Below are 22573 nucleotides of genomic sequence, written 5' to 3'. Positions count from 1 at the left end.
AGGTGAATGTTTTGGATTAACCCCTTCCCGTCAAACTGCTTCCGGTTTTAATGCAGCAGAGGTGGCGTATGTATCCCACTAATAACTGTTGATGCATAGTTTACCCATACATCTCTACATTTTTACATTTAAGGTTGGGATTGTACGGAAACATATGTTGTTATTCAATTTCAAAGCCCTGTTTTAGCAATAGCAGCATCAATAACATAATCTATATACCAATTATGCCTAATGTCGCTAATTTGCATCAAACCTATATTGATATCTATCGTATGTGCTATATTGAAATAACAGTCTCCACTTAATTTAGCATCTGCATGACATACAAAAACCACAAATAATATATTTTTGTATACAATTAAAATAAATTCAGGCAATAGTAATAATGAATAAGGAAATCATTTTAAGTGGGGCTACTGACAGCCCTTTAAAAAGAAGGCTAAGAGTTCTTACACTTAAAGTCCAGAACACACACACACCACACACACCACACACACACATATACACATCCAAAATGGCATACGATCTGCTAATCTGCCAGGCAGCACTGGCATCATTGCCCAACTTATCCTCATCTTCTCACATCTGCCTGTTTACACACACCACACACACACACACACACACACACACACACACACCACACACACGCACACACAACTTGCACACACAAGAGCTCGTTCGGACACAAAAACACACACACTTACTCCCTCTCTCTCCCCTTTGGCTGTCCGACAGTGTGTCTGTTTTATCGCTGTGTGAAATTGCTTTGGAATGAGCCTGATGGTAGGCAGAGGACAGCCACAGATGTTTGGCCATGGTAGCTCCATGTGGGTAACGTGTATACTATAGATGTGTGCGTATATGTATATGTGTGTGTTTCTGATTAAGTGTGTGCTCGTTAAAGTGTGTCTTTGTGTGATTGTGTGCCTGGCTAGGAAGCAAATAGTTCTGGGTTAGTCCCATTAGTCCCAGTGATTAGGGGGTTTCGGTCATGTCCTGACTCTAAATGTGATCAAACACTCTCCTCTTGTAGAAAATTAGCCTCGACTTGTGCACATACGAAAACAAACTCAAGCACACGTTCATATTTATTGTCCATCTATAAATACCACGTTTGTTTAACTGATTGGCCTCTGTTGAAAACAATCTGTTGAAAACAATCGCTCATTAATATGCACAGAACCAGATCGGCTTTAATCACACTGAAAGTTGTACTTTGATACACATCAAATTTGTATAAAGTGAAAAAAAGCAAGACAATACTTTTATTTATTATTATTTTTTTGTTCTTACTTTGAAATCAGTGTTCCTGCTTTAGACAACTGAAGCCACACAATTACCCTTTGTGTTTATGATAAGAGGTTGCCCGCGCAGGCAGACGTGTAAGTGCACTTTTATGCCAAAACAAGTACCAGAAACGCCCAGTGATCGGCATGAACACAGCTGCTCCACTCCAAACCACCTCTCCGCAAACACAGATCTTTTTTTTAAAAATCCAGGTGTGCGCACAACAAAAGCCTTTCATCTGATGAAGATGACATTGTGACTTCATTAGGGCTGTCCGCTTGGTGATTGCGCAACACTCAACGCTTTAGTTTAGACTCTTACTATTACATTTGAAACGTCAAATTTCCATATAGAATTCTGCTAAATCAATTTTACACCATCTACTTTCTTAGTCCACCTTCTTAAAATCATTAGTGTTGTAAAATAATTGCAATTTAGTTTTAGTCCGGGAGGCAGACACAGTCACCTCATTCAAGAATAGACTTAAGACTTTCCTGTTTGATAGTTATATATATATAACTATCAAATATATATATATATATATATATATATATATATATAGTATATATATATATATATATATATATATATATTATATATTATATATAATATATATATATGTATAGATATAGTTAGGGCTGAATCAGGTTTGCCCTGGTCGAGCCCCTTGATATGTTGCTATAGGCTTATAGGCCGCTGGGGGATGTTTTAGGATACACTGAGCACCTATCTCCTCTTCTCTATCTCCTTATGGATGAATTTACATCTCCTCCATTGCACCTTATTAACTCTGCTTCCTCCCCCGGAGTCGTTGTGACTTCACGTCTCATAGGGTCCATTGGACCTGGAGGTGTCTGATGCCTGGTGGGCCGGCCTCCCGCGTTGGCCCTGCTGATGCGCCCCGCCCCGCGCCCCCTCCTCTCTACCTCCTTCTGTTTCATGATTGGAGTTCCATTCATACATTGTCATATTCATGTAATGTGTTTTATGTAACTTTGTAAATGCTGTTCATTCTGTACACATGACATCTATTGCTTCTGTCCATCCGGGGAGAGGGATCCTCCTCTGTTGCTCTCCTGAAGGTTTTTCCCTTTTTTCCCTGTCAAAGGTTATTTTTGGGGAGTTCTTCTGATTCGATGTGAGGTCCTGGGACAGGGATGTCGTATGTGTACAGATTGTAAAGCCCTCTGAGGCAATTTGTAATTTGTGATATTGGGCTATACAAAATAAACTGAATTGAATTGAATTTCAGCCTGACATGCACAAGATTGCTAAATTGTACATCAAAAGCAACAAGGAGAACTCGACAATAAAATTATAGTAATCCTCTCCCCTGCCTAACCATTTCAGTTGTATTAAAGACTGTAGAATATTCTTTGTTAAAGTTTGTATATACTGTATTGTGACTAAAGTTTAATGAAAATGAATCTACTCTACTTTTAGATGATTATATGCTATTATGAAGTGATTCATTGACTAAAGTGTATGTCATTACTTTGTTTGATGTGTCAAAAGAAGTTTTTTGACAACGAGAACTTTTTCCCCTTCAAAAATGTAATTTAATCACCACCTTTGAGTTAGACATGAATTCCACGCTATGGTTTCCGACAGTTAACCTTTGACATCCACCTACCGATGCCCTGTTGCATGGTAACGCATGGACTCATTGGCCAGTCTCACAGCATAAATAGCAATACTGATGAAGACAAAAAGAGACGCGACATGCAGTTGGCCCTTGAACTCACCGATGCCGCTGTGAAGGAGGTCAGCAGATATTGTTCTTTCTGAACTGTGTCTGAAGAGAGAGAATAAGAGTAAATTGCACACCGAACCAAATGGAGGCGATGGAGGGACAGAGAAAAGAGATTTAGACAGAGAGATGGAAAAAGGAGTATTCACAAGACTGAATTTGTATTCATCTGACTGACTGGATGGACAAATAATACATATAATCACCTTTTTACGATTGAGTCAGGTAATGAAGGGTTGCATTAATGAATGAATGAAACACTCAGCAGCATCAGGAATGGAAATAAATAAAATAACAATTGGCCAAGTGACTGGATGCATGAGTTAACATGGAGTACTTACTCATTAATAGACTCATCACAAAGCATTACTGGTTGATTAAATGAGCAAATAATATAATTAGGGTAGTAAAATAAATGATTACCTCGCTATGCTGCTTCGCTGTATGAGAGGCTGAATAATAAATTGGTTGCATGAATGAGTAAACTTAGGGACTGTTTGGATGAAACTGGTAACTGTAACTAATGCAGATGATTCGGCCTCAGTTGACAGCGGAGTGAAGAGCTCATCCCTCGGAAGTGAAACTCAAACATGCCGGATTCAAGAGAAGCAGAGATAACACAGGTAGCAGGCGCTACAGCGAGAAGCAGAGCGCACTAGAGAGACATCGGCTGGCTACGACCGGAGAGACAGGCGGGGGAGACGCAGAAGATGAGGAGCGAGGGAGCAGGAAACACGAGGAATGATGGAGAGCATATCTCCAGGCAGCGACACGGTGAATTACTGTAATAGTTTCTGTCAGTCCCCTTCTCCGTCATCCCTCGTTCTCTCTTTATCTCCCCCCCCCCCTCTTTTCTTTGTCCCAACACAAACACAGAGGAGTGAGAGAGACACCGTGTGTTGTAGTTGTTGTTGTGTGTATTCACATTCGGTGAAAAATAACTCTTTCGCAAAACTGTATATGAGTTTTAGACAAATGAATGCAAATACCAAACTGAACAATTTAAACATGAACTGTTTTTTATTAGTGTTATTGCGTTTGCTGCACGTGACCTTGAGAGGATGTATTTATGAAATAACTTTTACAGGGTTTGTGTGATATGTTTTGGTGTGTGTGCGTGTGTGTGTTTTAAGAATTACCAGCTGCTTCTCAAGGTCAACTAAATCATGGTACTTACTCAACTCTTTCCTTACATAAACGCTCAGCTTTTTCAGTAATTAAGTCTAGCACAATAGGCTACTGAAAATATGACATTTATATTTTATGGAAACTAGAATCCGCTTCTAAAATGTGACTATCCTTTATTATTTGATTACTCAACAGGCCTAGTGGGCAGAGGCCCAGGGGGCCAAGTGCCAGGCCTCACTTTAGCCTTAACCTACAAACGTTACTCAAAGAGACACGTACCAACAACAAAGAGACTCAAAATGTCCATGAACACACGAAAAACAACAACAAAGAGATGCATAATATATGCAAAAAGACTGACAAACGGCTCTGACAAGGGGCAAAAACACACAAAGAGACACAAAATGAACAACAACGAGACACAAATCAACCACAAAGTGAATTAAAGTGACAGAAGAGACACAAAATGACAACAAAAAGACACATAAAACACAGTAACTATCACGAATAATCAGTCCATAAATACATATCTAAAAACATAAAATGACATGCTCTTCGCTCTCTCTGTGTGGGTGTTCGAGGGTGACCTTTCACTTACTTATCCCTTCTCCGTCATCCCAGAAGAACGATCCTTTAGCGGATCCGCTGTCGCTCAGGGCAACGATCAGTCCTAAAGGATTCTTCCGACTGACACAAAATGGGCAGAGAGCGTAAGAGCAGATTGCTACAGGACGCCATCTATTTATACTTGCTGCTGAGGACAAATACATTAACATTGCTGGTGTGGGGGGGGGTGGATCCACCTGATCTCACCTCTGCTGGAGCATCCATCACCCACTAACTTTCACTCACTCTCATTTCTCACCTCCTTTTTCAACACACGCTAACAATCATAGATGGTGTTCATTTTGATGATTGTTGGTCATACAAAAAAACACTCAAACACAACAGTGATGCGTATACACGTGTATTCCCCTTCCCGATCACTATGCACAGGCAATTACACACAAACAGATGGAAAACACACACACACACACTTCACACTGGAAATGTGTGTGTCCACACTTACCTGTAATATGTAGTGTTCTCTGGTTTCTGCCAGGGTATGATATATCCACCTCGGATATGGAGGTTAATATGGTCCAAGGGTGTGGGCATGTTAAGCATTTGGCCGCGCACTTCAACTTCTTTGGCCTGATGAAAGCAGCAATAATTCCATTAAAATACTGCAAAATGTGATTAGTAATTTAACTTTGATTCATTTTATTCAACAGTTCCTTTGTGTGAAATTGCCATTTGTGCGCCGGTAAATCACAAAGCACGCAGTAAAATATGTGACATCTATAAAGGCTACATCTGAAACAGTTAAGTCATTTATTACGTGCCAAAATAATTCTTTAAAAATGTCCTTCTTCCAGTATTTTCCTCTTCGTGCCTGGGCCTTTTCTCACAGCGTGTTTAATGGACAAGTTTAATGGAGGTAACCACTCCTCTCCACCATCCCGTGCCCCAGTTTAAATTGTTTCTTAAGTTTTGTGTGGCTTTATGATGCCGTCTAGCAGATGGGGAGTCCCCTTGCTAAGTGATTGGATGTTTGTTTTTGTCATCAAGGCGCCTTCTGCCATTCTTGAGCTGCAAGTCTGTAATAATTTTGTCAAAGATGTAATTTGTTTTTTTGTTGACGTGCTCACTGCCTCTTCCTTTTACTGTGTAATTACTGTATTGTTGCACCAGGGGTGTAACAGGAGTGCTTCATTTTCATCTGCAGGATTTTTGCACTGCATTAGACAATAGACTTTGTTTTCTAGCTGCTACAGACTTGGACTCACCTTGTGGAAGTCATACCAGCGTGCATTAGGAACATAGCCATCCACACTCCTGGCTCCCTGTCAATCACAAAGTTATTCAATACAAAAAGAACGAATCCAACCAAAATCATAGAGAAACACAGGCAGAGGAAATAGAATGATGATATCCCTGAAATTATTGAAAAGTTGCATGTGTGATGTATTTATTAATGCAAAGTGATTTAAGGGAAAAGAGAAGGGATAACAAATAAGTGTATGTGCGTCTACCTGATCAAGAGCAGGGGTAATAAGTAGTGCAGGTCCCCAGAGGAATTGCTTGTAGATGTCCCATGTGGTTGTATCATTCACAAACCTGTGACACAACAGCATAGATGCCAATAAGCTTGACTAGAACAAAATATTACTAGCACTTTCTCCTGTGTCCTCAGCCCAGACGACTGCTCAAGTACTCATTCAAATTTCAATGGTTTGAAGATGCAAGCCAAATACCCCTGCCAGACTCACCCTGCCAGCTCCTTAAATACCATCTGTGACTTTAAGAGTCTCTTAAAATGAATAAATATGTTTTTCTTGTCATACAGTTCCACACATATACACACAGGAGCTGCAAAGTATAGCCACAGTTAACTGTCTCCCTGGAATTGAAATAGAAAGTGCCTTGCTCAAGGGCCGTTTAATGGCAGCTTACGTGGGAGGAAAGATACTTCTATTTTTCAAACCCTTTCAAGATATTCAAATGAGGAAAAAGTCATAAACCAGCTTGTTTTACCTCCCTGCAACGTGGAAAGATATGAAAATAAAGGTTGTTCCCCCCCCCCCACCCATTTAACTTCACATGTGTAACTAATAATGGAGGCTTTTATAGTAACATCCGACAGCTAGTTGAAAATGAATTGGTAAATAAAACAGTTCTTCTGGCGCTCTTCTTTTTTCTTTCTTTCATGAAGTGACATGTCATGCTTGAGCCCCGATGTAAGAAGAAAAGATAAGACCTGTGTGTGTCATGAGTCCGTGCTTACTCATGCAAGAGAGGTCTGACTACTGTGTTTCCTTCGGCATGAGCCTCATACATCAGTGTGTACAGATAAGGCAGGAGGCTGTAACGGATATTCAAGACGCCCGGGACGCCTCTGAGAATGTGGAATTCCAGGCAACCGGATCTTGTCTCTGAGAGAAAAAGGAATGTAAATGTTGATTAAAGACATGTTAACCCAAATTAATGTTAACAGAAACACTATCTCTGGTAACATTGGCTGGAGTTTATAGCCACCAAACCCCAAATCCAATAAAGTGACATTCCCTGAATCATTCAGTTTATCAGGGGATCCCCTAATTCAGTCTTAAACTTGTGTTCTACAATGTAAACCCTTTGAAATACACAGCATTTCTTTTGGTAGGAATAAGATCCTATATAAAGAGGTACAACACAGCGTTGCACCATCATTGTCTGATTTACCAAACAACAACCATGTAGCTGAAACATTCTTAAATGCTGCGTTTCAAATGTTTACAATCCATCACAAAATCCATGGCAAACCCATTCTATACCTTTCAGTACGAATAAATAAAAGTTGCACTAAACAAGCTGCTTTGTCCCTTGTTTCTTCCCGTGTTTTCAGACCACAAATCATTTATATTGATTCAATATTTGTCATTCAATATCCCAACGGTCTTCCTGGTACCACTGAACAAATGCTATCTTCAAAGTGGTTGTATTTGTTGGGACAGATACAAGTCTACAGCAGTTAAAGATTACATATGAAATTGGAATAACCAAGATAAAATGTGGTTTCTCGAATATACATGTACATTTTTATTGAGTTTATTAAGGTAGCCTACATTTATATAATTAATTATGTGTAATAGATATATATTTTTAATTAAAACAAGAACATCTGAAGTATGCCCGCAGTACTCCAAATAACCCCTAGGGGTTCAAGTACCTCCATTTGAGAAACACTGCCAAATGTAAAAAGTCAAAATACGTGTACAACATCCGCTGACAGTTTGTTTATCTGCAGCAAGAGAAAAAAGTGCTCCGTGTTTGAGGAAACGGATTCACCGTTCCATAGATGTACATTTCAAAAGCTCTGACCATGCATCATTCCTCTCAGGTACAAGCTCAGATACAGGAAAACGCCAGCAGAGTATGAACATATTACTTTGATATTTGTCATGTAATAAATGTGCATGCACACAGCTGCGTCTTTCTTATCTTGCTACTGTGTTTCAAGTGCTGACTCTTTGGATTTCACATGCTGAACATGATTAACTTTAAAATGATACAAGGTGAATAGAGACTGACAGGAAACACTAGATAGTTTGTATCATGCCAGAAATACTCGAATGGCCTGCGTGCATTTATACTGATAAATGATGCCCAGACTATTCTGCCCCACACTATACTGGCATTTAGCTCATTTTTAATTGCCAACAAGTGTAATGTCCCCTTAAGAGACAAGGAGAGAAAAAGAGGACACGGTGTGCTGTCATTTTTTAGATATGGGCCAATCTAAATGTATTGGCTCTTTTTCTGGAGTTGTAGTGAGCACGATCATCAATCTGGTCAAGTACTCACTCACACACACACACACAGACACACACACACTGTGGAGGACACTGAAGTGTGTCATAAGCATATGCTTCTCCCCATGATACTGTGTGTGTGTGTGTGTGTGTCTTGGCATCTACTTTATATGCATATCACTGTGTGTGCATGTGTGTGTGTGTTTGTGGGGCTTCTCGCAATGTGTTATGCAGTTAAGTGTGAATCTGCATACGTGTCTCCTGTCTTTTAATGGAGAAAAAAAAAATCGGAATATATTATTAGAAAAAGAAACATCACAGAGAGCAATATTAAGTGACAGGCATTTTTTTACCAAGCTGCAATTTTACTGGGTCAGATTTGATAATAGTTATTAACTGTAGCCCAGTGGTTACTAAGTATAGGCCTAACAGCACACGATTAAATACAGAGCATTTCCATTAACTTATGACCTAAGGAGTTTACAAGATTATGGTTTCATTTTCGGAGAAAATTTACAACATTGTAATTATCCGGAAACCCAGGAGTTATTCTACATGTCTCGCCTTTCACCAATCCTCCTTTGCGCCCCCGTGTCTGACAATCAAATGTGTTTCACCGGGAAGTTATTATCATTGCTGGTTCGAATGAAATCATTCAGTGTCTGACAATGTATTATGGATACAGTCTAACCTTGTTGTGATAACTGATGAATATGCCACTGGCTATATGCAGTGTAGAGATCCCAGTGATATTCTGACATAGCAAGAAAACACATCATCTCTGCAGCGACATTCTGGAAATTCAGCCGGGTTCCACTTCCAGGCGAGAAATACCGATGGTTGGGAAGTGGCCTTCTTACCGACAAGCAGGGCGTCCTTTAGTGTCTGTATGAGAAGCACCGGGCTTTCAAGTACCTCCAATGTAAACTCATCCACATCAATTCTGAAAGCAACGGACATACTATTAGGAGTGACATTTACTCAAGGGGCCGGTGGAGGACGAGGAGCAGTGCAGTCTTGAGAGGTAACGCCTAATAGAGATTTGGGCTATTGGTTCAAAAGGGGGATCCCCGAAAACACGCTGCCGACCATCGTTCACTCGCACATAGCATCCACATTGCAACGACACAGAGCCAATTGAGTTTGTGTTCTTCATTCTCAAAGCTTAGAATTAAAATGAGTGGGCACTGGGCGGTACCCTCCTCTCCTACTGTATATGTCCATCCTGTGCCCTGTACTCTAGTTATGCCCTCCTCATTGATATCAGATCATCTTATTAAGATAGATATCTGACATTTGGTTGGTTTAAAGAAATGTTGGGATCTGGGAAAATTAAAGACATGTATCCCTTTTATTTGGATGATTTATAAATCAAACCGAATAATAAATGGCCAAGCAATATGGATATTTTATTGTTATTATGTGTACATAGACATATGGTGCTCTTACTTAAAAATCGTAATGAATGCTAGTCCAGCATGCCCAGCTAAAGGACATTGGCGTAGATGCTGTCGTCATGTAAGAAGTACGCTCACCAACAGGATAATAAGACTTTGACACTTTTTAACATTCAGTCGCAAAAATCTTACATGACTTGGCAGTTATGCTCCACTGTCTCTTGGGCCCTCAAGGTAGACTTTTCATTAGCGGAAAACCAGAGAAGGGATTGATGAAAAGATGAGAGTGGGAAGTGCTGAGGAGTGAGAAGCAGATAGAGAATCCATCTTATGAATTCACCTAATTTATGGTCACAGTAATAGTGGCAAAAGGCCCTGTGACACACACTGATTGTAGACAGATATGCGCATGTGTGTGTGTGTGTGCGTGCGTGCGTGTGTATGCACATACTTGCACGCACGGCATCAAGGAAAAATGAGGTTATCTGTCGGTGTCTCATCTTTTCTCCTCTGCATGGTCTTTCTCTCCATTTATCTGTCTAGAATCTAGTCCCTCGCCCCACCTCATAAACCTTTTGAGTTTCTGTTTTGCATTGCAGAGCACACATCTTAAGAAGAAAATATTTAGACAAACAAATAATATGTGCCTTCGGGCGAATAACAATGCGCCGGCTCAAATATGACTACGCTGCTAAACTATTGTCTGAGAATATATATCTTGTTTAATTAATTTCGCTAATGTCCCGATGAGCGGTGGACACTGCAGCATATTGCTGGTGCAGTGAATTGATCTCAAGGTCAACATTGAAAGTTGTCTGAGGGCAAAGAGACACTAGGCGTGACAGAGCTCTGGGAATGACTGCACAAAAATATCCTCCCTCTTTCTCTCCACCGTCTCTGACCTTGTGTGCCCTCCGGTCTGGTTTGTGGTGTGAATACTTTGTTGTCAAATGCCTTGTTAAGCAGACGCGGAGGGTTACGGTCACTAACTGTCTGATGATTGGGAATTTTATGTGGCTGACCCGAAAATAATACCGTTTTTTACAGTAGGACTACACAAATAGTTGACCTTGATTCCATTGTCTCCCATCTCACAGTCCTGGTTTGTGAATGTGCTGTTCTCCTATTGCCAAGCATCCTCCTCTCTCACAATCCAGGTGTTTCAAAATCGGCAATTTGTGTATTCAGCCTGGCCCCAGCTTTCATTTCCTTGTCACCACCCTTTGTCACCACCATTTAACTTGCTAAATTGCCATCTTGTTTCACTCTGCGCCAATTTTACCCCTCATAATTTTTTTTCTTTCTTCTGTCTCACAGCCTCTGAACTTTTCCAGCACTCCCTATTGCTTTATTTGTATTTGCTTGTCACTATTTCACCTCATGATCCCGTTGTTTTTTATACCTACACTCTTCTTCCACCAATTCTCTCTCTCTCTATCTGTCTTACTCTCTTCAAATTGTCATGTGCAGCCCTCGGCTGCCGTGTGTGTGTGTGTGTGTGTGTGTGCTTTTTCCCGTCAATTTTCTCCATGTTTAAACACCTATTTGCAATCCATTATTAAATGATTGGAATCACAGGGTGTATGGGTGTGTGTATGGAGTGGAGGTTAGGTGGTGTGCAGTGGTGCCCAGATCACCTTGAGAATTCAATTATATCCCCAACCCATGCTGGTAAAAAGCACAGGCACCGACACACACATGCATGCACCCACCCACACACACACACACAACTGTGTCCTGTCTGGTATTGCAGACTCCGGTGCAGAGAAAGTTCGCCCGGTGGGATCGATCTGCGGACGGGCGTTATTGGATTTTTCAGATGTGTTTCCAACGCTAAAGGTTACCGCTAGAATGAATGCCACCGACACTACACCACCAAACAGGTCTATCTTTTTGTGTGTTTGTGTATATCAGACGCAGATTAAGAGCGAGTTGGGTCGAGAAAGACACCCATTTTCTTTTTCTTTTGTACAGACAATAAGGCTGATGATGAATGTGTTTTTTTTTTTAAATGGTACATTCATACAGCTTGAGCACAAGAACATGCTACCTAGAGCAGAGTTAAGGTCAAACTCTATCATTCGAGGCGAGATTATTATCAGCAGAATAATTCGATTTAAAAGTGCTCTATCTTTGAGGTAGAGAAAACACAAGGGCGATCATGTAGTGACATCATCCTATCCTCGGTTTTCATTGTTCTGTGTGAAATGGCAGAAACACATCTGGAGCATGCAGCCATTGTGGTATATTGTTCTATAGTTAGAGGACCCCGGCATGTTCAAGATGCCAATTGCCAGAATTATAGTAAACCCTAGAAAACATCTGTAGTTGCAAAAATAAGGTTAGCTTGAATGCACCTGAGCAACAATGTTTAAGATATGGCTCCATGCCATTAGCATGAAACAAGCAACCACAAATAAGAGCATGTATAAGTATTTTTTTGGTGAAGCTTAATTTAAAGTGTGTTTACAGTCCCCGTACATCTACATTGTGAGTGTTTTTCTTTAGTTTTGCCCACCTTGTTACCCTTGCCATTGTGGTTGCGTGAGTATGGATAGAAGGCACCCAGCTGCATCCAGCGAAGACACATCTCATACTCAGCGGCATTGAAGAACCCGCAGATGTCTGCACCAGTCTGAAAAAGAGGGACGGACAAAAACGTGTTGCTATGTACTCTATGTGTGTGTGAGGCGAGACAGATGGACAGAAAGATGGGCTCCAGGGTGCAGGTGTGACTTCAAATATTATTGAATTGATAATTAACTTAGAGTTGGTGAAGAATAAGCTTATTACTATGTTATAGATTGCTACTATTTTTTTACCCCCCGCCCCCCCCCAAAAAAAGGGCATATCAGGCCATTTCCAAGGGCCTAACACATTGTTTGAGGGCCCTGCTCTATTTGCGGGGCCCCCCACCCCACGGGCCCCAGTGCAACAGCACATCCTGCCCTCTATGTGTACAGTATGCCCCTGGTCACTCTACTTTTGTTGCAAGCATCACATTTCTTATGTGTCCTTGAGTGCGACACTGCAAGAGTGAGCGATGTTGTGTATCTGACCCTCTGGCTGACTGGGGCATGCAAATGATTTACCATATTGGGATCGATGAGGTGTCAGATTAAAATTATTATTAGATGCACTGAAGAGATGAGAGACAATAGAAGGACATCATTTGAGAGAGAGAGAGAGAGAGAGAGAGAGAGAGAGACAGTGGGCAAACAAGCAAAGTCAGTGCAGCACAAGACTGTAAGGATGTTTTAAAGTTCTATTAAGTTTTTATAGGTCATGACGGACTCGGGTTAGGCTTCTTGGTCGGGGTGGGGCTTGTAATGGCATGCTTCACATTTGATCTCAAGATATCCTTTGATGTAAGGGTTTGGCAAACAAAATAACATCACTCAGGCCGCTCTAATCTATTTAGAGAGGACAAGGTCACATCAATAAGATTATGTCTTGTCAAAACCGAGATCAGATGATGATACTTACGTAAGGGATGCCAAACAGACTGAACTCCATCATGCCTGTAGAACAGGAGGAAATGGGGAGTTGTTTAAAATTAAATCCCCTTCTCAAAGTTGCATAGTTTGCCACCAGTGGGATCGATCACATCTCCCTCTTCTCATAAGTGTGCAAAACCCTACTATTGTTAGTTAGGTTTTATCCAAAACAGTATTGACAGTATATGTCTTTACGTACCTATGATGGATTTGTATAGCTGGTCCCAGCTCGCAGCGTTATCTCCCAGCCAATGTCCTGCCCATTTTCCACTGGAGGGGTAAGTCGCCCTGGTCACCACGATGCCTCGTTTATTCGTCACGTTCAGGCAGAGCTCTGCACAGAGAAGACAGACTCAGGGATTTGTTTTACACATGGAAATCCCACACAAACGTACATAACCAAGCAACAAATATATTGTAAAAGTTTATTCCCCTTAAGTAAAGAACATTCATTCTGGATGCAAATTAGCCAATTAATTATTATTGTTACATTTTGCACGGGGCTAAACACAAGACAATTCCTACGCTAAAGCACCTGGGCTCAAGGCCCACTCCAAGGCCCTTCTGTGGACAATATGGACTCCCTCCAGATTGATCAATGAAGTTTCACATTGGTGATTATTATCATGAAGATTTGATTAGACTGTATTTCAGTAGATAGCTGGAAAATATCCAGTAATTCATCTCATGTGGCTGCATTTTCTTCCGAAATGTGTTTGCAATTTTAGTTTCTGCTCTTCCTGTCCTGTTTTCTCTTCACTTGCATCTGAATTAACTGTGTTCAGATGATGCAAAGTTGGAAATATTATGTTAATTAGTATACTTCAAAATGTAGTCTGATTTGGTCGGCAATCCATACAAATATCTTTGGAATCATGCGCAATTCCCAGATAATCTGTCCTATTTAAGGTGTTTAAAATGTCACCAAAAAATATTTATCTGGCATCTGTGTTTCAGGTGATACATTTCAGTAAATTAATACCAACTGCTGTATTGAGAAGTTGGCCCGCATGCACAAACACAAACACGCATAAATGCATCACTTACTTATAGGTGGGCTCTGTGTGGGACCAGCCATAGAGGTTGTGGACGTCATAGTGTCTGACCTTTTTTCCATTACTGAGTATCTGCTCGCTGTTCATGCACAGAGTCTTGTGGTTTAAGCCGAGATGTTCAGACTCCAGTGCTTGTGGAGAAGAAACACAAAGAATGTTGACTTTATAGCTTAATAATGTAATTGCAGGGATAAAAACAATAAAAATAGACTCATGTGTGGCTTACGTGGCATATATGGAGGGTTCTCTAGAAGTGGATTACCAAGACACTTCCCACCAACTGTGCCGTGGACAAAAACTGGGCAGGCTCATTCATGTCCTGCAGATGATGACAGTGTGCAGGAAGTGAAGGTGAGACAATTCCGGCTTAATGAGGGGATAAGGTCATTTCATTAAAACGTCTTATTTGTGGGGTCACTCACAATCCAGAGGCCATCAAACTTCATTTTTTATAGAAATCCTGTATTTCTTGTTGCCACCATGCTGCTGTTTGAGCGCGAAAGAAGTCGGGGAATGCGGTGAATGCCCTGTATTTCTGGTAATGGGACAGGAAATGAAATGCTGAAAAGTTAACAACCCCAAACAAATCTCAAGATCTCATACAAACATAACATGTTGGAAGCTAGAAGTGGTTTCAGAGGGATGAATACCAAACATAGTGTACCTCTACTTGCGTATCCCAGTCCAGAGATTCATCTACCGTGACATTGGGGTAATCTGGCCAGACCTTTCAAAAACATGAACATGTCTGTTGGTTTCAAACTCTCTTCAATAATACATGCGTGTGTGATTTCCCACTTGTTTGTTTGGCCTTTCGCTCTCCCTTACCTTCCCCCACACAATTTCATCACTGATACTTTTGGGCCATTTGATGAAAACATCTGCTGCTTCACCTCTCACAAAAGCGGGGTAACTTGTCTCATTTCCAGAGATCGCTGGATCCTGGAATTAAATACACACCACTCTTGTGTATTTAGCAGAACAGAGGCTAGTGATTCAGAAATATAACATGTATATAATATGTACACATGCCTCATGGATTGCTGATCCGTGGGGGCCAAAACATGTACATTATCAATACTTTATGATGAAATGGCATTACCAGAATGAAGATGAACCTCATGCCCTCTCCCCTCATTTGGTCAACCAGGGCAGGGAGTCCTTCAAACTCTGGGTCCAGAACAAAGTCCAGCTGACGGTCCATGTAGTCAATGTCTGCATATTGCACATCCTGCAGCAGACGGAAATACGATAATTCAGAGCATATCATTTGTCTCCGCACAACTCTCAACATGATAACGGCTCAGTGTTAATTCATTAGCCATGTGCATGAGCGCAGTACAGTAGGACACGCTCACATGCACTAGTATGCATTCCAGTGCTTTTTTAACTGTTTACTGCATATTCAAACTCCATGTTAAGAACTAGCTTGAATGAATAAATACATTATGTTTGATGAAAATCAACTCTCTTGTCATCATCTGAGCAAAAATGAAGACACATTTTGCTGTGTTTTGTGTTAAATGTTGGGATTCTTAATAAATAAATATGGAAATCTGTCTTAACATATGGCACGCAACACCTGCGATATAAGCAAAGGGAGGGTGCACACCTTTAAAATGTGAAAAACAACGTCATCTGCTTTGGTTGCTTGGTGTGTCAGTGTCAGTTTACGGTTGGTTAGTCTGTAAAGCTGGCTGATGTACAGTAAGTAACTGTGCTTTCGTCTTCTTTCATTTCAATTGATGATGCAGGATTATTTTTGGCTGGCGTCGGCACCTTGCAGATGAGGGCTTTGTGAAATCATATTCAGGGAATCTCTTGATTATTGATGGAAACTCTTATGTTCTGTTTGATCATGATAACAATTGAATGGATCCTGTTTTTACGTGGCACATCTTGCCACAGTGCTCACCTAGTTGAGCATTCATTATTATGTTTATTGTGTGTTCCTCAGATTTCATTATCAGAGAGAATTAATGGTATTGGTACAAACTGGAAACATGTAGAGGATGTGGAATCTACAATGTAATGGATTTCAAATAAATGTAGAGGTCACATGTCATGAGGTTGAACTTGATATACCTGATGTAATCCATGAAGTCTCCATTTGGCTTCAAACCAATCATTTATTTAGTTTTGTGATGTTTATTGTATGCATACATTAAATCCTATTGTAAAACATGGGTGGATACTGTATTGGATTTAGCTTTGTCCATTCCACCGAGTGCTTGCACCCTGTAATGTACAACCTAGCAGACAAGAAGAAGCTTTCAGATTGCATTTGTAAGTATGAGGGCAATACAATGAATCCTTGAGGTAAGGACACTGATTGAATGAAATCAATGTTTGCAGAGGCAGGCAGACATACCTGGAAATGTAATTGGATAAGATATGTGTGTGTTCAGCATTGTGTCCTTTGACAATCTTTTTTTAAATTACATTTCTGAAGGTATGATACATGAGCATTGAGATTATTTTCATCATATATAAACTGAACAACTACCTATTTTCTTGTATTTAAAAATAAAATGCTGACAATATTATGTCCTGTCATTATCTTGAATTTAGATATTTTCAAAAAAACTGTTATTTTGTGGGAACTTACATAGGGTATGCCCGCTGCCCTCATCTGTTTGTATAGATCCGCTATCTCCGTTTCATTAGCGTAACCATAGCGACAGAGTTGGAAACCAAGGGACCAATAGGCAGGTAGAACAGGTCGTCCCAATCAGCTGTTAAGAAGAAAAAACAAACAAGGGAAGTCAAAACAGTTCAGCACAGAAAAAGTTGTTTTGCAGGAAAACGAGATGGCGTTCATAAAGTGTTTATTTGATTGTCTGTGTGTGTGTCTGTGTCTGTGTCTGTGTGTGTCTTTGTGTGTGTGTGTGTGTGTGTGTGTGTGTGTGTGTGTGTGTGTGTTTAGATAGGCTAAATGAGAGAGTGCAATGAAGCGAGGAACTCACAGCTGCTGCAGTCCATCAACAGCGGCCCAGGGCCAGACACAAAACATACACACACACACACACACAGATACACACAAAGCAGACAAAAAGTCCAAGAAGACTTACTGAGGTGTACTGCTGCACCACCATTTCAGGCGTAGGTCCCAGGACCATATAGAAATCCAGGATGCCTCCAACAGTACGGTAGGTTAAAGCTGGAGTAGGCTGGAAAGTCACATCTGGATATAAAGACATTTACGTCCCTTAAAAACGTACAGGAAGTGGTATGCATGTGTGTGTTCAGTATGTGTCCCTGCTCATTTAATGTGTGTGGCTTATGCATCTTTCAGTACTTTAGGAAACGTGCAGGAATGGAAGAAAAGAATGGGAGCACAACAAACAACTGAAACAGTTTGTTCTACATCCATATGCAGTTTGAGACTCTTCATATAAAACTGGTTGGAATACATTAAAACATTGGTATTTCTTTCACTTGTTCATGAAGGGGTTACATTAGAACAGTATGAAACAGCTTGAGAAGGACATCGGTGCAGAATTCATAACTTAGCTCTTGCAAAGTGAGAAATGGATATAGAAGTACATGCGTGTACGTGTGCATTACTGTTCAGTATGCAAATATAAAAAAGTACACATGGAGAAAGTGCTCATTGTGCATATATAAGAATCCCCTTCAATGGACATGTGCTCAAGACATAAGGAACTGCCTCGCTCATTAATACATACATTCTCACTGCATATGTAATTGAGTGTATTCAAGTGCGCATGGGTCAGTTGGTTGCATTTGCATGTGGTGTATGTGCATGTACTGCCAATTCATATGTTCAGGATGCGCAAGCATACGGGTGCCTTTGTGTGTGTTCCTCTCACCCATGGCGTTGCTGTTTAGTAGCAGCACACCGTGAGCATCAGCAGTGGTCTCAAGGCCCATATAGAAAGGATGCACTCCATAGCAATTCATCTTATACTGGAGCAGAGCGACAGAGAGAAAGAATGAAGGGGAAGTGTGAAGTAGTCAAATGTTGGAGAAATAATTGGTCTGTTTTGTTGCGTGTGCTAATGTCTGCTTGTGCGTCTCTTTATTTATTCAAGACCATTTTCCTTAACACCTGACAGGGCATTTCTCATATATGACAATAATGGGTAATGGGCTAGGGCATTTCCAAAAGTAGCAAAAAGAAAGTTATCAGCTATCCTTTAATTTAAATCAAAGCATACTGAACAGTTATTTAAATGTATACTTTTGGTGTTATACCACCCAATAATGCTCCAAAATCCCCCAAATTCATCTTGCCTGAGTTTAATAGCATCAATGGACAACTTGGATGTTATTTGGGGATTTAGTTTACTGTGGGGTGCTATTAAAAAAAACAGGAAGTCTTAAATGTAGGATACAGATTATTTAAATGAATGATAAAGCGGTCGCTTGGCAGACTTATACTATTCTTGTTTTTCCTGTGACAATTTATATATACATTTTTTTGTAATCGCTTGCATTTGTTTTCCACATACATCACCGCAGTGTGCAGTAAATGTGCATAGCCATATATTGTTCTAGTGGGAATAATTGAGATTCAGAGTGTGTTTCTTCTGTAACTACTGTGGGGGTCCCACTGTTGTCTTCAGTGTTTAGACAAGAATGGAACTAGACACAGTGGACCAAGAGGAACAGATAGAAAGGTGGCGGGGGATAGGACATCTGCCACTTTCAGATGTCACCATCCTGCAACTAAGACTCATGGGCACGCCACACTCCATCAGCCTCCTGTACTTCTGGTTCATAAGACATTGTTAAACCGTAAAACCATGGCTCTTAGGACAGTCTGTGTCATCTCTGGATGTGTGCGTTTCTTGCTACGTGTGTGTCCTTGTTTCAGTGTGGCCCTGCTACAAGGTGTGATCATGGCCTGACTGAAGAAAGTTCATTAACTTATCCTCCGATAACAAAGAGTGACAGACAGTACCAATGTTCCTTTGGTCCTTCTGTCTCTCGCTTTCTTGACTTCTCTCTCACAATGAAAATGTTTGGACGCACACTGTGTACATTTAATGGTACATTCTAATGGGCACTATGGATGTTCTTCTAAATAGAGAGGAAATTAAATAAGCAATTTCCTAGTTACTCTCCAGAGTACACAACAAAAGTCTGATTTCCCCTCAACTATCACGTGTTCAACCTCAAAACATATCTCTCTTTCATGTTGCTGCAGTTGTGTATCCTTGTGGCTATGTCTGTGCAAATTTTGAACAAAAAAGCCGACGATATATTCGCTGCAATGCGGTGTTGTTGTTGATGACAACAAATGATCTATGTAACTGTTGGTTCAAACTCTCACAGGCTCCACCCTCTGTTGGACCATGACGCCTGCTTTGAGTGTTTGGCAGGGAGCAGGTGGAGGAAGGTGTTGAGCAGCCACCTGTCTGCCTCCATTAAGACCCCCCAAGACCCCCCAAGACCATCCCAAGGTGCAAAGAGGGTTCCACGCCAAAGAAAGGCCCTGATCACCGCAGACCTAGAAGAGTAGCTGATAAATGTCTGTCTATAGTGAGTGTCCTGAACACTAAAAGTGGCCACCACTACTAGCCTAGCTCAGTAGTAGTATCTGCACTACCAGTCTCAGTTGCACACTCTAACAATGTCTTTTCTTTGTGCAACTCCATGCTCTTGCCTTGTAGTAACAGTGTAATAAAGAGACGTGACACTGAAGTTACTTTTGCAATTCTTTATAAGTTCTGTGTCTAAAAGTGTTTTCCCTATGTATTAATGTAGCTATGATGAACTGCATCCATACGTTTAGATTAAGCTAATCAAAATTGCATTCATGATACTATATTCTATTCTGGTATATTCCTTAAAATATTGCCTTATCCCGTTTAATATCAGTATATTAAAGACCATGTCACCCTGTCTGCTCTGCATTCTATTCTCATTTGATCTGCTTTTCAATCCCCTCCCCCCCCCCCCTCCTAACTCTAATTCCTTTGCTCTCCAAGGGGACCCATAACATTTGTCTGAACCCTGTGGAGCTGTGTTGACAGCTCAGCAATTAGGCTTGATAATGCTGATGCAGGTGGAAACCTCATCCTGTCTGGCCTTGACACCGGGAGGGAAAACATGATGACACTCTATAACCGGCGCACATATCAACAGCACTGCATCAAAGTGACACCAATGTGGGGAAGACAAGTTTACATACTGTGCATGAAGGTTGATTTCAAGTCACCTCGGCAATCATAGGGTGGGGTGTTAAAGACATTCAGTGCAGGGTGCTTTGTTATGTATGTCATGACCAGCTAAATTGGTTTTGATGGAACATGAATGCTTTAAGAAAGAGGTGAAAAATATTGTTCAATTTGACTTTTTTTTCATCCAAATCCATACCAATCAAACATTCCTTCAAGCGGATGCCGTGCAAGGGGGACTATGCATCAGCACGGTGAACTAACAGCTGCAACTGAGAAGTGATACATTTGTTTTATTAACATGTGTGCATGTGCTTGAGTGTGATACTTACACCGGGAGGCTGGTCCTTGGAGAACATACCCCAAGTGTGATAGTTGAGGTTGTGCTTATAGGTGGGATGCTCCGTCTCTCCAAAACCGTAGACAAATTCTGATGGCAGTCGAGTAGACACTTGTATGAACATGTCTGAGAACGTCAAACCTGGCACAGAGGAGTCCCAACTGAGAAAATGACAGAGGATTAAATCAATGAGAGATGGAGAGAGAGGGGGAGTATTGTCAGAGGGAGTTATTCACAATCTGTTTGACACAAATAAGCATAATAACCCGCAGGCATCCCTTCAACATAGTTCATACATTTTAATTAGTGAAATTTCAACTGACACGGTAGGCTTAACCATAAAATAATGTCACCCTTGCTTGGAGATATGCTTTGAAAAGACTCTCCAAGTCTCGACTGCTGAACAAGAGGAAACTACTTTAGGCGCTGATACACTGGGCAACTTCCCTGAGCATATCTGATTGGGTAACAGCGCCAGAAGAGTTGACTCAGCATTGTTACTTTAATCTCACAGGGAAACAAAAGAACTTTCTTGCCTGGAAAATATTTGATTGGAATGCTCACCCCATGTCTAACCTTATTATTTGTTAATAGGAAAATTACACCAAAATTACCTGGTGAATCTCCACCCTAAAGGGGTCAATTTGGGGGAAAACAGGAAGGGATCGTGGAAACAAAATGCATGCAAGGCATATTTATTTACCTTAATAAGAGAGTATATCATTTATTTATTTATTAAAATCCTCTTTTTTTAGAGCTTCCTGGCCAAGGTAGAAAGCAATAACGAGGAGTTACATACCGGCTAACAATATTAAATAGACACATCAGAATTAATGAAAAATATGAGATTCCTTTATTCTATTTGAACTGGAACGTCAAGGCTTGGTTGCAGATGTAAGTTAAACTTAAATTATTGCTCCGATTAAAAATTGCATTGACATTTGTAATACCACTACAATTGTTGCCTTGGTTATATTGTTATGTTTGCATAACTAAAATGTATAAATTGATTCAACAAGATGCTTAGTTTAAACAACTTGTATTTTCACGTTTGTTCAACTCAAGACATCAATACAAGTGTTACTAATCAATTTAAGTTGAACAAGCTTAATTGAACAGAGTAGATACAGATTATCTTGACAATGAGGGAATTAATGGTAAATATTTTGTCGAGCTGTAGGTTTATGAATACTGACAAATAATTATTGTTTGCATTTGTTAAATAGAGAGGGTTTGACGTTCTAATAGCAAATGCTGCAGCGGAAGCCAATTTAAAGACGAGGAAAACAAACTTATGGGAGACTTTGCAGAAAGGGAGTTGTAAAAGGTGCCCAAAACCATTAGTACGGTAAGTAAACTCTTAAAACAGAATAAAACATCGACAACACATAACAGCAACGTTTTCCCAACTGAACCACCGATACAACTGAAATACTCACATCTTGGTTCCTGTGCTTTTCCTTATGACCTGGATGCCGAATGGGTTTTGGGTAACTTCGACCTTGTAAAGCCTCTTGCTCTCGTCAGTCTCTGGAGTAAGGGGAACCGACAACGGCACTGGAACCTCATAACGTTCTGTGGTCGGGTCCCAAATCTGAACAGGGAGGGAAGGAATATTAGTGTGACAAGTGTGTGTGTG

The 22573-nt window shown here is 40.6% G+C and overlaps 1 protein-coding gene across 1 annotated transcript in view; it reads right to left on the bottom strand.

Moving 5' to 3' along the window:
- si (sucrase-isomaltase (alpha-glucosidase)) overlaps positions 1-22573 on the bottom strand; it is a 60345-nt gene that overhangs the window by 4269 nt on the left and 33503 nt on the right. The window contains 23 exon segments of the mRNA XM_034549028.1: positions 3033-3082; positions 4764-4852; positions 5235-5359; positions 5995-6051; positions 6241-6325; positions 6993-7092; positions 7095-7140; positions 12415-12531; positions 13383-13417; positions 13593-13725; positions 14437-14579; positions 14675-14744; positions 14747-14767; positions 14871-14893; positions 14896-14983; positions 15113-15175; positions 15277-15390; positions 15551-15679; positions 17057-17180; positions 17518-17632; positions 18282-18378; positions 20927-21095; positions 22374-22528. Of these exon segments, the coding sequence (XP_034404919.1) occupies positions 3033-3082; positions 4764-4852; positions 5235-5359; positions 5995-6051; positions 6241-6325; positions 6993-7092; positions 7095-7140; positions 12415-12531; positions 13383-13417; positions 13593-13725; positions 14437-14579; positions 14675-14744; positions 14747-14767; positions 14871-14893; positions 14896-14983; positions 15113-15175; positions 15277-15390; positions 15551-15679; positions 17057-17180; positions 17518-17632; positions 18282-18378; positions 20927-21095; positions 22374-22528 (2148 nt within the window).

Source organism: Cyclopterus lumpus, chromosome 13, assembly GCF_009769545.1.
Source record: "Cyclopterus lumpus isolate fCycLum1 chromosome 13, fCycLum1.pri, whole genome shotgun sequence".
NCBI classification, from domain to species: Eukaryota; Metazoa; Chordata; class Actinopteri; order Perciformes; family Cyclopteridae; genus Cyclopterus; species Cyclopterus lumpus.
This window is presented reverse-complemented; position numbering and strand designations above follow the sequence as displayed.